The 16,131-nt window shown below is 32.3% G+C and overlaps 1 protein-coding gene across 6 annotated transcripts in view; it reads left to right on the forward strand.

Annotated features, from left to right (window-relative positions):
- EFR3A (EFR3 homolog A) overlaps nt 1-16,131 on the forward strand; it is a 135,702-nt gene that overhangs the window by 25,523 nt on the left and 94,048 nt on the right. For all 6 annotated transcript variants that reach the window (XM_074202397.1, XM_074202398.1, XM_074202400.1 and 3 more), the window contains exon 2: nt 12,325-12,401. In XM_074202397.1, coding sequence (XP_074058498.1) covers nt 12,325-12,401 — 77 coding nt within the window. The remainder of the gene's footprint in view (nt 1-12,324; nt 12,402-16,131) is intronic.

Raw genomic sequence — 16,131 nt, forward strand, 5'->3', positions numbered from 1 at the left:
ATAGTGTTTTATAAAAATTCTATATATCTCTCAAAGAATGAGGCATAGTCATTTGGTAAATTTTTTGATTTAAGTCTTTTAAATAAGAATTGTCACTTACCTTGAAGTTATGTTTAAAATCACGTTTTATGTTTTGGTTTTCCAGATAGATTTTTTTCAGTATCTATAGATCTGTTCTCATAAAGCAAACAGTCGTTTCAGTTTTACACTGTTCTGTGCAATTAATTCCCTTGTTTCCTTCTCTTTTTATTTAATTTTTTGTTCTTTTTGCCAAGTTGAAGTATTGATTTTTTTGTTGCCATCTGCATCCTTCAGTAGCTGAATGAATCTGGAGGAAATCTCATAAGGATGTTGACTAGGCACATTATAGTTTCATATTATCCAGTATGAATAGGCTTACTCTGCAGTAAGGAAGTGCTTTTTCTTCACAGAACTTTTTTTTTTTTAATTTATTTTTTTTTTCAAATGCATGTTAAGATACAACATTGATTTTTTGGGGTAATATTTTGTATTCCACATTTTTCTGGTTCCCTTTCTCTGCCAGTGAGTAATCTGATACAGATTATATATGTACCATCATGTTCCATACATTTCTATTTTAGACATGTGAAAGAAGAATCAGAAAAAATGGAGGGGAATGAGGGAGAAAAAAACATAAAACTAATTTTAAAAAGTGAAAATAGAATGCTTTGTTCTGCATCCAGATTCCAAAGTTTTTTCTCTGAAGTGGATGACAATTTCTCTCACAAGTCTTTTAGAATTGTCTTTGTTCACTGTATTGCTGAGAAGAGCTAAATCTTTCATCATCTCACAATGTTGTTAATGTGCACAATGTTCTCTTGGTCTGCTTATTTCACTCCATATTAGTGTATGTAAGTCTTTTACAGAACCTTTCCTAAACCTTCTCTTCTTTCCTCAAGCATTCCATACCTTCTCCTTCCCCATCTTTCAGCTGAAGACCTTGTCTGTTACTTTCCTGGAAAAAAATGAGGCCATTTCTTTTTTAAAAAAAATTAATATTTTATTTTCCCCCAATTACATGTAAATGCAATTTTTAGCATTCACTTTTTAAAAATTTGAAATCCAAATTCTCTGCCTTTCCCCTTTGCTTCCCCCTTCAGTGAGAAGGCAAACAATTTTATAAAGATTTTATATATGTATATATATATAAACACATAATCATATAAAACATATTTCCATATTAGTCAAGTTTAGAAAAGAAAACACAGACCAAAGCAAAATCCAAGAAAAATGAAGTAAAAAAAAAAAACTTGTTTCAATGTACATTTATATTCCATCAGTTCTTTTTCTAGAGATAGATAGTATTTTTAAAATCTTTCCTTTCCTCTGCGTTATAGTCTATAATCCATCTAAACCAGCCTTTTCTCTAATGTCTGAGTAGAATACACCATTTCCTGTTCTGTGCCTTTGTACCTACTGTCCCCACAGTATTACTGTTCTATCTTGACTTCTCCAGCAGATTATTTTTTTCTATCATCTTTATTTTGTAAAAGGCTTTAACTGCCAAATAGGACTTTATGTTTGATGATGTCAGCAGTAGGGACTTCGGAGAATTTTTGTTGTAAGGTGACATGGTCAGGCTTCTTTTTTTAATTAAATTTATTTATTTTCATCAATATGCACATATATTTTTAAGTTACAAAATTTCCTTCCATCCTCCCTTCCCACCCCCCTTCCCTTAGCAGAGAACAGTAAGGTTAGCGTTATACATACATGCATGCATACATGCATGTTTTGATAAACATGTTTGCAGATTAGTAATTTTTGGTATGACAAATTAAGATTAAGGGAAAGAGATACATAAGAGAAAATTTTTACAAAGTGTTCATCAGATTCTGAAGGGATTTTTTGTTTTTTTGTGAGTTTTGTTTTTCTTCCTTTGGATGGGGCTAATATAGTCCATAGCCAGTCAAATCAGTTGTCCTAGCTCTCTGGATTGCTGAGAGGAGTTGCTTCCATTAAGGTTGATCATCTCACAGTGTTGTTGTTGATGTATACATTGTTCTCTTGGTTTTTCTACTCCCTTTGCTGAGGATCAGATTAAGTAAGTCTTTCCCTGCTTCTCTAGAACTTTAATATTCCAAATTATTCGTGTACCAAAGCTTATTTTGCCATTCCCCAATTGATGAGCATCCCCTCAATTTCCAAATCTTTGTTACTATAAAAAGAACTGCTATGAATATTTTGGAATATGTAGGACTTTACCCTTTTTCTATTAATTTCTTCTGGATATAGACCTAGAATTGGAATTGCTGAGTCAAGGGGTATGATCATTTTTTTTGCTCTTTTGTTGTTGTTTTCATTATATATTAGTACAGTATGCAATGTATGCATGTATATATTGTTTTTGATTTTGATTTTGATTGGTTCTATCTGAATTACTACATAAAGATTTTTTCCTTATCGCTCTCCAGAATGGTTGGATCCGTTCACAACTCCACCAACCATGCCTCAATGTCCCAAACCTCCCACAACCTCTCCAACATTGATCATTTTCCCTTTTTCTTACCTTGGCCAATCTGATAGGTGTGAGATGATACTTTATTGTTGTTTTAATTTATGTTTCTCTAGTTAATAATGATTTCTTTATATAGTTTATATAGTTTAGAAATGAGACCTTGTCAGAACTCGTGGTTGTGAAGATTGTTTCCCAGCTTTCTGCTTTTATTCTAATTTTGGCTACATTGATTTTATTAGTTCTGCAAAACCTTTTTAATTTAATATAGTCAAAATCATTCATTTTTCAGTTTATTATGTGCTCTAATTCTTGTTTGGTCATAAATTTATCCTTTTTCCATAGATCAGATAGAGTGTTTTTTGGTCTATTAATTTATGTATAGTACCACTCTTTATGTCTAAATCCTATTACCCATTTTGACCCTATTTTGATATAGAGTGTGAAACATGGATCTATGCCTAATTTTTGCCATACTATTTTCCAGTTTTCCTAACAATTTTTGTGAAATAGTGAATTCTTATCCCAGAAGCTGATGCCTTTGGGTTTGTCAAATGGTAGATTTCTGTCAGACTTGTTCTTTTTAAAGGACAATAATTTTTATCAGCTGAATGTAGCGTTGACTTGAATGGAAAGAGACTTGAGACAAGAAGACCAACCAGAAGATTATTGCATTAGTCTAGGCATGTAATGATGAGGCCTGTAGCAGGGTGGTGACTGTGAGTAGAGAGGTAGAGACAACAAGCTGTGGAAATAGAAAGTATATGGGGTGATTGAAAGTGAGGATTTGAGAATGACAGTGAAATTACAAGCCTGGGTGACTAGAAGGATAATCTGGTGCCCATGCTAGGAAGTTTGGAAAAAGGGGCAGTTTTGGGGAAAAGAGAGTGACTTCTATTATGGATATGTTGAATTTCAGATGTCTCTAGGATATTCAGTTCAGATGTCATTTAGGCAGTTTTTGCTAGGACACTAGAAGTCAGGAGAAAGATTAAAGCTAAATAAGTATATCAACATATATCTGCATAGAGATGATATTTGGATCCTTGGGAGTTGATGAGATCACCAGGAGGGAAAATATAGTGAGATGAGAAGAAAGTCTCAGATAGAATTTTGCATGAAATCTATGGTTAATAGACATAGAAAGAAGGAGATTCCAGTAAAGGAGACTGATAAAGAGTTGTCAGAAGGGTAGAAGGAGAACCAGGAGATAATACTGTAATGAAAATCTGGAGCAGTGAGAGTATTCAAGAGAAGTTACTCTTGAGAGGTCAGGAAGAATAAGAGTTGAGAAAAGTCTATTAGAATAGAGAAATCTTTGGAGAGAATACTTTTTTCTTCTGTTGAATGATGAGATTAGAAAGTGTTGGAAAGATGTGAACATTTTTATAGGTGACAAGGTAGCATCGAGCAGATAGGAAAGATTGCAGTTTGGTAGTGGCCATTAACTGTATCTAAAGTGTGATGCAAGTTATTTTGCTGAGCCCTATATACTACAGTGTCAGTCACATATATAACAAGATATTTATTGCAAACACTGGTAGTAGTTTACTACATGGTAGTAGTAAAACAAAAACCAGAAGCAAAATAGATTCCCCATCAGCTGAGGAAAAGTTGAGATAATATAAATGTAATGAAATAGCGCTGCAATGAAAGAAATAACAAATCTGAAAACTTTAGAGAAATGTGAAAAGACCTTTATGTAGTAATTCAGATAGATCCAATCAGAATAAAAAATATAATGTATGCATGAATTCATTGTATTCTGTAATAATATATATGAAAACAACAACAAAAGACTTTTGAACTCAGATTCTTGCTTCTGAAGAAAGGATATTGTAACCCACATTTCTCATCCTGGTTAAGAAGTATGGGGCAATGCATGCTTTGACATTAAGTTATGAATAATTGTTTTTTCTTTTATGTGAGTTTTTTTTGTTAAGTGGAATATATACCAAAGTAACATGTAAAAAAGCAAATGAAAACCACAAATTAAAATAAAAAAGCAAATATGAAATTATTTGTGATTAGGAGATCAGGAGAGAGCATAATGGAGATTATGGCACTTGAACAGACAGACTTTCCATAAGAAGCATGAAAGTGAAGAATGTATCCTGGGAGATTGGCTTGGAGTGTAGACTACATGGAGGGGGGAAATATGAAATAATGTCAAAAAAGGAGGGTAATATAAAAATTGTAGGGGTCTTCTACTGCCAAGCTAATGAGGTTGGATTTTATGTTTTTGCCAGTAGGGAGACATTGAAGATTTTTGAGCAAAGAATTATTTGACCAGCTCTAGAAGACAGAATCCATTCACAGTATGAAATTTCAGCAATTTGAACCAGTTCACAGGAATAGTTTACCATCAACAGAATACCAAAATTATATTTTAAAATCATATAAAAATCAAATTTAATCAGACTAGAAGCAAATGTTTATGACAGCTTATTAATCTTATATTTATTGAGTGGGGATTGTCAGCAGAATATGATGTGGAATATTTTCCAAGTGTTTGATAGCTTTAAATTGAAGTCACAGACAAGTTAGGTAAGTTACAGTACTTAAATATAATTAGTCTAATTAGAAGTAAGGTGAGCTAATCGCAAGTTCAAAACAGGACATAGATGAAGGAGATCTAGAAAAGTCTTATTCAAAATGAAGGACTACATTCAGGTATCCACAGCTGAACTGGAAAAACCATATGAATTCAACCCAACAAGGGACACATCTTCATTTCTGTGCTTGAGTAGGTTAATATATTTTTTGTTATTATAATATTATTGACTGTTTTCTTCTTCCTTAAATTAGTCTCCACTGTAATTGTGGAATAATTTATGTTGCTTTTTATACTTAAATAACCATCATTAAGCTATCATTTGATAAAATTATAAATATTGCTTACTTAAAAATGGTTTACTACTAGAAAGACACATTTGTTTATAGCTATTAATTTTGAAATCTGTAACTTGTCTTCCAAAATTATATTTGTTTCGATGTTAGAGATCAGTGATCATGATAAACTTCTTTTTCTGGTAGATTTCTATAAACATGTTTTTTTTTATTTATAGAGGGATGAAATATACCCTGGCTCATGCTTGGATATCAACCTTTCCTGTTGCTCTTCTCTTTTGTAGTATTTCCCTAGTTTATGTGTCTTTTTATCTGTAAAATGGTGGCAATGATACCACCCAACTCACAGGAATCAGAGAATTGGGGATTTATAACTTTTGTAGACCAATGAAATCTGCTTTTACTTGCTAATGACTTTTCTAATTCGGATCTATTGATCATACAGTTTAATACTGGAAAGAAATTTGGAAAACATGAGTTCTTTTGTAGTTTTCTGATCTTAGGAAAGTTAGTTATTTAGCCTTTTTTAAACCGCAGTTTCATCTTCTCTATTTAATGATAGTAATAAAACTAACTTTACTTCACATTGACAGTGGTAGGAATGAAATTATTTTGTTAATTGTAAAGCTCTTTTTAAAGGTAAGTAAGCTACTGGCTACTTGAGTGGTCACTGTGTAATACATCATGGATTTTATTACAAATTTTTTTTTTCTGGCAGCATTTTGCTTAGCTTTTAAAATGATAAGCATACATAAGCAACAAAAGCAAAATTAGATAAACTATTTTCCCTGAGACTCTGTGAGTGATGTGTAATTTGTTAGTGAAGCAAATACATATAATACAGAGCAGAGTATATACTCCTGAACAGTAATACAAAGTCCCCTGGACATTCAGAGGAGGGGGAAAATCTCATTTTATTTAATTTAATTTAATAAATTGATTAATTTTTTAATTGGAAAGAATTTTCTATTTGATAAACATTACTGGAAAAATTATAAAAATTGTCTTTCTTTCAAATTAAATAATTGTATTCCTCAATATATCTTATTAAAGATCATAATATTTTTTAAAAATTGTAAGAGAAACAGATCATTCAGATATACATACAAATATATATTTTCCCCTTTTTTCAGTTTTTCTTTTTTAATATATATATGTATATATATACACACACACACATATATATATACATATATATATATATATAATCTGTTTTTCTAACAACACACAATGGATAGTATTCACCAATCATTTTTTTGGCAAGGTTTTGAGTTTTACATTTTTCTCCCTCCCTTTTCCTCCCTCCACCCCATCATAAAGCAATATAACATAGATTCTACATGTGCAGTTAGTTAAACTTGGATCCATATTAATAATGTGAAAGAAGAATCAATCCTAACAGAAGAAAAAAAATTAGTGAGGAAAAAAGTGACATAATATACAAAAAATTTTTTAAAAATAGAACGTAGTAAACTTTGGTCTACATTTAAGCTCTACAGTTCCTTCTCTGGATATGGGTGGCATTTTCTGCAAGTCTTTTAGAATTGTCTTTGAAAATCACATTTTATTGAAGGAGTGGGGATCAGAGAAGTCTGAAAATGACATAATTTGGGGCGGTTAGGTGGCACAGCGGATAGAGCACTGGTCCTGGAGTCAGGAGTACTTGAGTTCAAATCCGGCTTCAGACAATAATTACCTAGCTGTGTGACCTTGGGCAAGCCACTTAACCTTACTTGCCTTGCAAAAACCTAAAAAATTAAATAAAAGAAAATGACATAATTTTAGCTGGATATAAAAAGATGGAGTTGGAATTTATTAGACAGAAAGATCGGGGTGGTGAGGGAAAGGGTATTATTCCATATAGTTAGTGAATATTGTAAAGATGTGCCTTGAAGTGAGGAGTATTTAGGGAATTGCGACTAGTTTGACTGAAACGTAGGGCAATTTGGAACTAAGACTGGAAAACGAGGTTGTTTGCAGAGCATGGGGAACCCAGAATGCTCAACTAAAAGAATGTTGTGTTCATTTTGGTAGGCAATGACTTTCCATTGTTAGGTACAGTTAGGTAGCACAGTAGATAGTGTTCTAGATCTGGAGTCAAGATTTAGGAATGTCTTCCTAAGTTTCAAATATGACCTCAGACAGTTACTAGTTGTGTGATCCTGGACAAGTCACTAAACCCTAAAGCCTCAGTTTCCTCATCTGTAAAATGAGCTGGGGAAGAAAATTGCAAACCACTCCAGTATCTTTGCCTTGGAAACCTCAATTAGTGTTGGACTTGACTGAACAGTAAGTCTTCCATAGAAAAATTTTTAAACTGGTGAATGATATTTATACTTGCCAAGTTTAGAAGGGGGAAAAATCTGAAGATAGGGACAAATAGATATACTGGTTATTATTGCAGCAGTCATAATGAAGAATAATGGAATCCCTAAATTAAGGTGATAGCACTAAGAATAGAAATTCTAGTAGATTAGCAGGGATTCGTGAGCTATTTTGTGTCCTGAACTTCTTTGATGTACTCATTTCCAAAATGATATTTTTAAATAAATGAAATAAAAAGGGAAAATATAAAATATTGATAAATTGGGTTTTTTGTATTTTATTTTTATTTTTCCAACTATATGTCATAAAATCAACCATCAAATTGCAAATTCAGATATAAACACATTTTTCCACTTTCCTCCCTCCCTTTCCACTTCCATTCCACTTTCAGCAGCCAACAGTTTGATAAAAGTTGTACATTTACACCTATGTTCAGTATGCTCACGTACTAGTCATTTTGTATATGAGAAATTAGGACCAAGCGATAAAGAAGAAAACCATGGGATAGGAAGGAAAAAAGCATAAGAGAAGTTTTTTAAAAAATGAACATAGCCATTCAGATTCTGTGGGATTATTTTGGTTTCCCAGGGTTGTCTTACATCTCTGAACTGGTGAGAGGAGCAATATCTATCATAATCGATCGATTCACAATGCTGTTGCTCATGTGTATAGTGTTCTCTTGGTTCTTATCCTTTTGCTCAGCATCAGCTCGTGTAATCCTCTCCATTCCCTAAAATCTGACCATTCATATTTTCTTATAGAACAGTAATACTCCATATTGTTCAACTATTCCCCAATTGATAGGCATTCCCTTAATTTCCATTTTTTTTGCCACTACAAAAAAGAGGTGCTTTAAATATTTTTGAACATGTTGAACTTTTCCCATTTTTTTATTTCTTTTGGATATAGGCCTAGAATTGGTATTGTTGGATCAAAAGGTATGATCAGATGTATCTTTTTTTTTAATTTGGTTTTTGCAAGGCAATGGGGTTAAGTGAATTACCCAAGTTCATATAACTAGGTAATTATTAAATGAGAGGCCAGATTTGAATCAGGTCCTTCTGACTCCAGGAATGATGTGCCCTATAAGTTCACATATACAGGTTAAGAATTTACAGTAGTAGATGAATGGGAACAACTTTGAATAACAATAATAAGCATCATAATAAACAACATATAAAATAATTTACACATAAAAATTTTAAGATTCTTAAGTAATCATATACATTTTCTCATTTGATCTAAGCATCAGTTTTGCACGGTAGGTTCTCTACTCCATTTTATAGATAAGAAAACTGAAGTTCTGAATTACTTGCTTACAGTAATTCAGCTAGTAAATATAAGAGACAGAATTAAAATCCAGCTTTTTCAGACCCAAAGTCCAGTGCCTTCTCTACTTTATGATCTGCCTCTCAAAATTAAATAAGATCTTGGAAATTACTTCCTTATTTGGAAACTGGAATTAAAATGAATATGAGGTTTCAAGCTTTGATGATTAAGAGAATGTTAATTCTGTTTTCAAAAAGAAGAAATTCAGGAGAAGTAGATATTGAGGAAAGATGATAGTTGAGTTTGGATATGTTAAATTTGAGGTGTTGGAATAATTTCCATTAGAATATGTTGAACTATTATTGAATTCTGGGGCTAGAAGAATTTAGGCTGATGGAATTTCAAGGGAAAGGAATTTTTAGAAGGAGAATATAGCCAATATTATTTATAGATACCTTTACTCACATTCTTATTCCTTTGTAAAACTATGGTTCCTATGATATTTTGGAAGAAGAGGTTTGGTTATCATTGACTAAAATGAGTTTAGTACAGTGACAACAAATTATATATACACATACAAACATTTATTTATATACATATATGTGTATACATATAAAAGCACATATACATATGGTAATCTGTTACCATTTTAAATACATGTGTGCAAATGCAGATGTGTTTATATGTATATACATAGATATATGCGTGTGTTAAGAAAAATAGTTGTTCTGATCTTTAAAGCTCAACCACTGATCTGTATTTTATATCTGCTAATACATTTTCCTCCTCAATTTATTCCTCAACTTCTGGCATCTAATCTTTCCTTTTCAACTGTGACTCTTAACTCTTTTGACTTCAACCATGTACTAGTTTCTCCTGCTCTTGTCTAGGAAACATAAAGATAGATAAATTTTTTATTTGGTCCTGCCTTTCCTGGCTTATAGTATAATTTTATCCATAGTTCATACGTAAGAATTTTGCTACCTCTTTTTCTCAGATTTATTGGTCTCATTTCAGGTCTTGGCTATTTTGTCACTTGGATCCCAGGCTATACCATTTCTTCTCTATTTCCTAATATTTTCCTAGTTTTTCTGTTATTTTCTTATCTATACAGTGGCAATATTAATATATGTACATGGGAGACACTGGCATAGGACTGCCCAACATAGTATGCCCTCAACAGAGAGGGTGCTGTTTTCTATGAGCAAAGCAGAATTGAAGTAGGTCCAAGGAAAGATGAGATGCAAAAGTTTAAAGAATCTACCCCAAATTTTCACATTGACTGTACCCAACATATAAGTAGAACATTCAGAGTTCATATTGGTCTGATCAACCAGTCAGAGCAAATTGACTCTAATATCATGATGTCATTTTATTCCTCTTTGAGAATGAAGGACAGCAGCCAACCTTCCAGATTAATGAAGAGTCAGAGAACCTGAATTTTTTTACTGTTTTGTAGATTATTAGATGAATATAAATGAATCAGTTTTTATTAATTTCTAAAGATAATTTCGTGACCTGTCAGAAAATTGAAATATACCTGCTAGTCTAGCTCAGTTAATTTAGTATTAAGGTGGATGAATAGTTGGAAAATGGAATTGAGGAAAATTTTACTATTATATTAAAAAAATGGACTTATTAAGGTACCATTAGTGAAGGATTCTGTTTCTTTATTCACTCAATATTTTGTAGGTATGGAGTGAAGACAGATTGTTTTACGTCTTCTAATATTATTTATTCTCTGTAGCTAAGCTTAAACTGAGAGCTTGTTGGGAGATGACTATGATATAATCAGTGACTTGAAAGAAATCACTATAACCTAAAAATTAGATTTATGTATGAGAATTTTGGCATTTTAATACTTGTAAAGTATGCTTTTTGCAAATTTTTGTTGAAATGAACATTTATGATGAACTATGGTTTATTTATTATTTGTGGTGAATATTTCATAACTATAATTCTTATAAATATTATATAACTATTTAAGAAGTCAACATTTTTAAAAATAGAGTTCAGTCTTGTTTGAATCCATGCCTACCTGATGGAAGAGGAGATAGATTTTCTTATGAAGACTACAACTAGAGATTGTAGAGTTCAGAATTTGAAGATAAAGTTGATGAAATCAATTAAGGGGGCAAAAAAAAATTGAATCCTTGTGGTTAATATATGAGATGGTTGGGACACTACCCAGCAGGATATCTTACAAAGAAAGGATAAGTGTACTGAGTTTAATGAACTTTGAAATGTCCCCTTTCCTCTCTCTTAAGCTTTCTAATAGAATTAATTGATTTTTCATTTAGAACAGTAATGTTGGCTTTATTTTTTTTTGCTACACTAATTGTGTTCTTCCTAATAATTGTTAACATAAAGTAAACATATTTTGACAAGTGGAAGATTGTTCAACTTATGTCAGAAGTCCCAGCTTCCTGACTCCAAAGTCTGTCCTCTTAACCAAGCTGCCTCTTTTCCATATATCAAAATGAAGTAATGTTTTGTGAGTTAAAAACATTGACAACTAAGAAGTTTGCAATTCTGTGAGACAGAGACATCAAGGAAGTGTATTTCAGGCATGGGGATTATCTTGTACCCAGTGACTTGGAAATAGGAGATAAAATGCCTCATTTGGTTGTTTTGTGGGATATGTGAAGGGGACAGATATACAGTAAGTTTTGAAAAATGGTCTAGAACTTGGTAATGAAAGGCTTTAAATGCCAAACAAATATGTTTTTATCTTATCATGTAAGCAAAAGGAAACTTTGGGCAGGAGTGACTTGACTAGAACTATGAATTCTTATTAAGAAATTTTGAGGGGGTAACTAGGTGGTGCAGTGGATAGAGCACCGGCCCTGGGGTCAGGAGTACTGAGTTCAAATGTGGCCTCAAATACTTAAGAATTACCTAGCTGTGTGGCCTTGGGCAAGCCACCTAACCTCATTGCCTTGCAAAAAAACTTTTTAAAAAAAAGAAAGAAACAAATTTTCAATAGTGTCAGGAAAATCTGGGAGGAGAAAGTCACTAAGTTAAAGGCAAGATGAACCATGTCAAATGCTAAGTAAAGGTCATTTAAACTTGAGCATTTAAAAAAAGTAGTTTAGAAATTATTAATAACCTTGTAAATAGTAGTTTCAGTTGAATGATGAAGTTAGAAGTCAGCTTTCAACTCTTAACCTAATATTAAGGGAATTAAAAAAATAAGTAAAACTAGAGGAAGTGAAGGCTTTTTTTCCTTTAGTATGAAAGGAAGAGGAGATTATAGTTTCATAGCTTACTTCAGTTAGCTTAAAATTTTTTTTAAGCAAGACAATTTTCCTATAAATTGTTCCTGAAAATTTAGAATTTAATATTCTTTAAGTAATATTCTTTTAAAAATTATTAATATTGCTTACCTTTCATTTATCTTACAGGAGTATACTGCTGTTGTGCTGCTTTGCGACCTCGTTACAAACGTCTGGTGGATAACATATTTCCTGAAGATCCAAAAGTAAATTTGACCTCCCAACCATTTTTCATTCTCTTTAATGGACTCTGACTCCCCACCTCTTACACCCTCTATTGCTGTTCTCTCTCCCCAAACTTCTCCACTTTCCTTTCTTTGGTTTTTACTTTAAACTTTCTCATTTTCCTTGTTATTTCTTTGAAATAAGATAAATCAACATTTGTGTTTATTCTTAAAATGTTTTTCTTAGACTTAGAAAAAATTAGAAACAAGGATTCTGATGAGTTTTCAGTTATATAAATTGTATGATTTTCAGCTTATATTTGACATTCCAACTTCCTGACTCCAAAGTCAGTACTCTCTCTATGAAACCAAGCTGCCTCTTTTCCAAAATATATATAAAAAATGAAGTAATGTTTTGTGAGGTGAGAGCATTTAAGAAATATTCTATTAATTAAAGTATTAGTTAAATTAAAGAAAATTGAGTTCAAAAACTAGTAAATTAAAGAAAACTACAAATTAAAGAAAATATTACTTGTTAAACTTCAATCTTAGGTAGTTGTGCTATTTTAAAGAATATCAGAGTTTCTGTGTGTTTAAATGCTTTGTAATATAAAAGCAGTTTTTTTTGAGAGTTCAGTTAAGAAATAAATTACCTGGTTTTATTTGATTATAGTTTAAATAAAAATGCTGGAATGTCTGGTTTATCCTAGTTCTAAAGTGTTAGAAAAAATAAATAATAGTTCCTTGATTTGTTTCATTCTAATAATATTAACTATAGAATTATTTCACTTGGCTTAATCTTTAAGGTTTGATTTATTACTTGTTTTATTTTAAGTAAACTATATTTATGAAAATTTAGACACAAAACTGATCAATGAACACATACTAATTGAACATCATTGAGTCTGCAAGATACACTGTGAAATACAGCAAAATATAAGACATAACACTTGTGCTGAATAAAAATCTTTTTTGGGGAAAATAATATGAAAAATTAGCAGAAGAATCATTGGAGTTGTTTTCAAAATCAATCTTTTAGAGATAGATAATAAGTTGTTACATTAATGTGATTATAATTCATATTATATAGTACTGTGCTTAAAGAACTTTTATTAAAAAAAAATCTTGTGATGTCAGAAGAATACATATTATTGTCTCTATGAGAGATTAAATGCTTTGTTCATAATTGCTCAAAAATAGATTCCAAGTTTTGAGACTCCTGACAGTATATCCACTGTAGCATGCTCTGACATACATACAAACATATACCTAGAGGAAAAAACTGTAAGATTTGCAGGGTGACATGTATTCATTCTATCACAAAAACTATGAGATGTAGATATTTATTTTGGTTTGTAATTACTGTTGCTTGATTTTATAGATGAGAGAACTGAGCCTTGAGAAATTTCTCAGTTTTCACAAGATCATATATTTTATGTCATAGATAGAATTTGAATAAAGGTTTCTTGACATCAAGGCCTTCATTTTTTACTACTTTACTTTGCTACTTTTCCAATATCTTTGTTATGTTGGAGTCTAAGTGCTAATAGTCATTAATATGAATTTGGAACAAAAGGGTATATGACTATAGCTAGAGTGGTCTAGGATTGCATGCTGGAGAAGAAAAGACTTGGGTTAGGTCTTGGAGGGTTGTACAGGACTTTTGTGGAAAGATGGCAAGCCTTTCCATGAAAGAGATAGAATGAGCAAGGCAATAATTAGTCATTAGACCTTTTCTGGGGACAGTGAGCAGACTCTTGCCTAAAGAAACATGTTGTACAACTTTCAGGGCAGAGCCAAGATGGCAATTCCTGGAGCTTTTCCCTATAGAAAGCTAAATGAAGCCTCTGCACAGACATTAAAGCTACAGATCCCACCAAAAAAAAAAAAAAGACAAGATTCAGAGCAGTTTTCAATAGTAAACATCGTGGAGGATCTTCAATGAAGGTCTGTCTCTTTGAGGGGGGGGGGGGGAAGGGAAGTAAAGCCCAGCAAGGCAGGAGAGTGAGAAAGCCAGTGGAAGGTTTTAAGTCACAGTGCAGTCCAGGTCCTTTCAGCCTGACAACAGCATAGGTCCTGGCAGCTAGATAGCAAGCCAGCAGGGTGGGTCCTAAATCGCAACAAAGTCTGAACCCTGGGAACACCAAGATAAAAGATTAGGACTAGGTTGGAAACAAACCACTGCATAGCCAGAACTTGGACATAAAGAAGCAAATAAATCTCTGCAAATAAAAGGCCTAGACTGCATAGGGAACATCTTGGCCAAGGACAAGACAGGGATCAGACCCCAGCCCCAGCATAAAAATCTTGGGTTTATACTCCCTATACCCTAGGATTAGAACTCAGACATTTCAAGATGAGCAAAAAAGCTAAAAGAGGACTCATTTTGGAAAGCTGCTTTGCAGATAAAGATGATAACCCTGCCACCTTGAAAGAATAAAACAGTGAAAAATTACTCTCTACGAGTCTCAAAAGTGTCTGTGAATTGGACTCAAGTCCAAAACCTTATAGAAGAGCCTAAAAATAATTTAAAAATCAAAGAAGAGAGGAAGAAGAAAAATGGAACAATAGAAATGAGAGTTATGCAGGAAAATTATCAAAAATTGACCAAAGAAATCAACTCCTTTAAAAGTAATAATAAACTGATTGGAAAAAAGAATGTAACTCTTTAAAAAATAAAATTGATCAACTAGAAAAGGGAACACAAAGTTTCCAAGTTAATTGAAGAAAATAAAGTCCTAAAAATTAGAATTGAACAAATGGAAACCAATGAATCTATGAGATTACAATATTCCATCCAACAAGGTAAAAAGACTGAAAAAATTGAAGCAAACACAAAGTACCTTTTAGGAAAAAATAAGTGACCTGGAAAATAGATTCAGGAGAAACAATTTTCAAATCACTGGACTACCAGAAAGCTTAGATAAAAAAAAAAAGAACCTGGAAAAAATCAAACGGGAAATTATCAGGGAAAATTGTCCAAATGTGCTAGTTCAAAAATACAAAATAGCTATTGAAAGACTACACAGAATTCCTTCAGAAAGAGACCAAATTCCAAAACTCCCACATAAAGGAGAAAGTATTGCAAGCAGTGCAAAGGAAGCAATTTAAATAACAAAGGAAACACAATCAGACTTACACAGGACTTACCAACCTCAATGTTCAAGGACCAGAGGACCTGGAATACCATATGTCAGAGGGCAAAGGACCTTGAATTATAACCAAGAATTTACTACCCTGCAAATTTCACCATATACTGTCAGAGGAAAAGAAGGATATTCAGCAAAATAGAGGACTTCCAAAATTTACTGATAAAAAGACCATAACTGAACAGAGAATTCAATCTCCAAATATATGACTCAAGAGATGCATAAAAAGTTAAATGAAAAGGATAGACAAATAAAACAAAATAAATGTTAATCAAGACCATCAAATTGTATACAACCTATAAGGGAAGATAGAACACATAAAACTCTTCACAATTGTAGTTCTCTTAGGAAACTTAAGGGATTGAACTTAATTGAAGAGATTGGATTGGATATGGTTGGTTCTTGTCTTTCCCTTAGAGAGGACCAAGATGACATCACTGTGTTTGAGACAAAAACCCTGTTGAAAAACAAGGGTATGTACTCTAAATTTAAGTATCTCAGTTTCCTTTGACCTGCTTTAATTCTGCTTTGTTCACAAAGCTTAGCATTTTCTTTGATGAGGGCATCCTGTCAGAGCTAGTATCTCCCATACCTTACAATCAATTGTAAAGTCTTAAGAGAGA

The sequence above is a fragment of the Macrotis lagotis genome, chromosome X (genome assembly GCF_037893015.1).
Source record: "Macrotis lagotis isolate mMagLag1 chromosome X, bilby.v1.9.chrom.fasta, whole genome shotgun sequence".
NCBI lineage: Eukaryota > Metazoa > Chordata > Mammalia > Peramelemorphia > Peramelidae > Macrotis > Macrotis lagotis.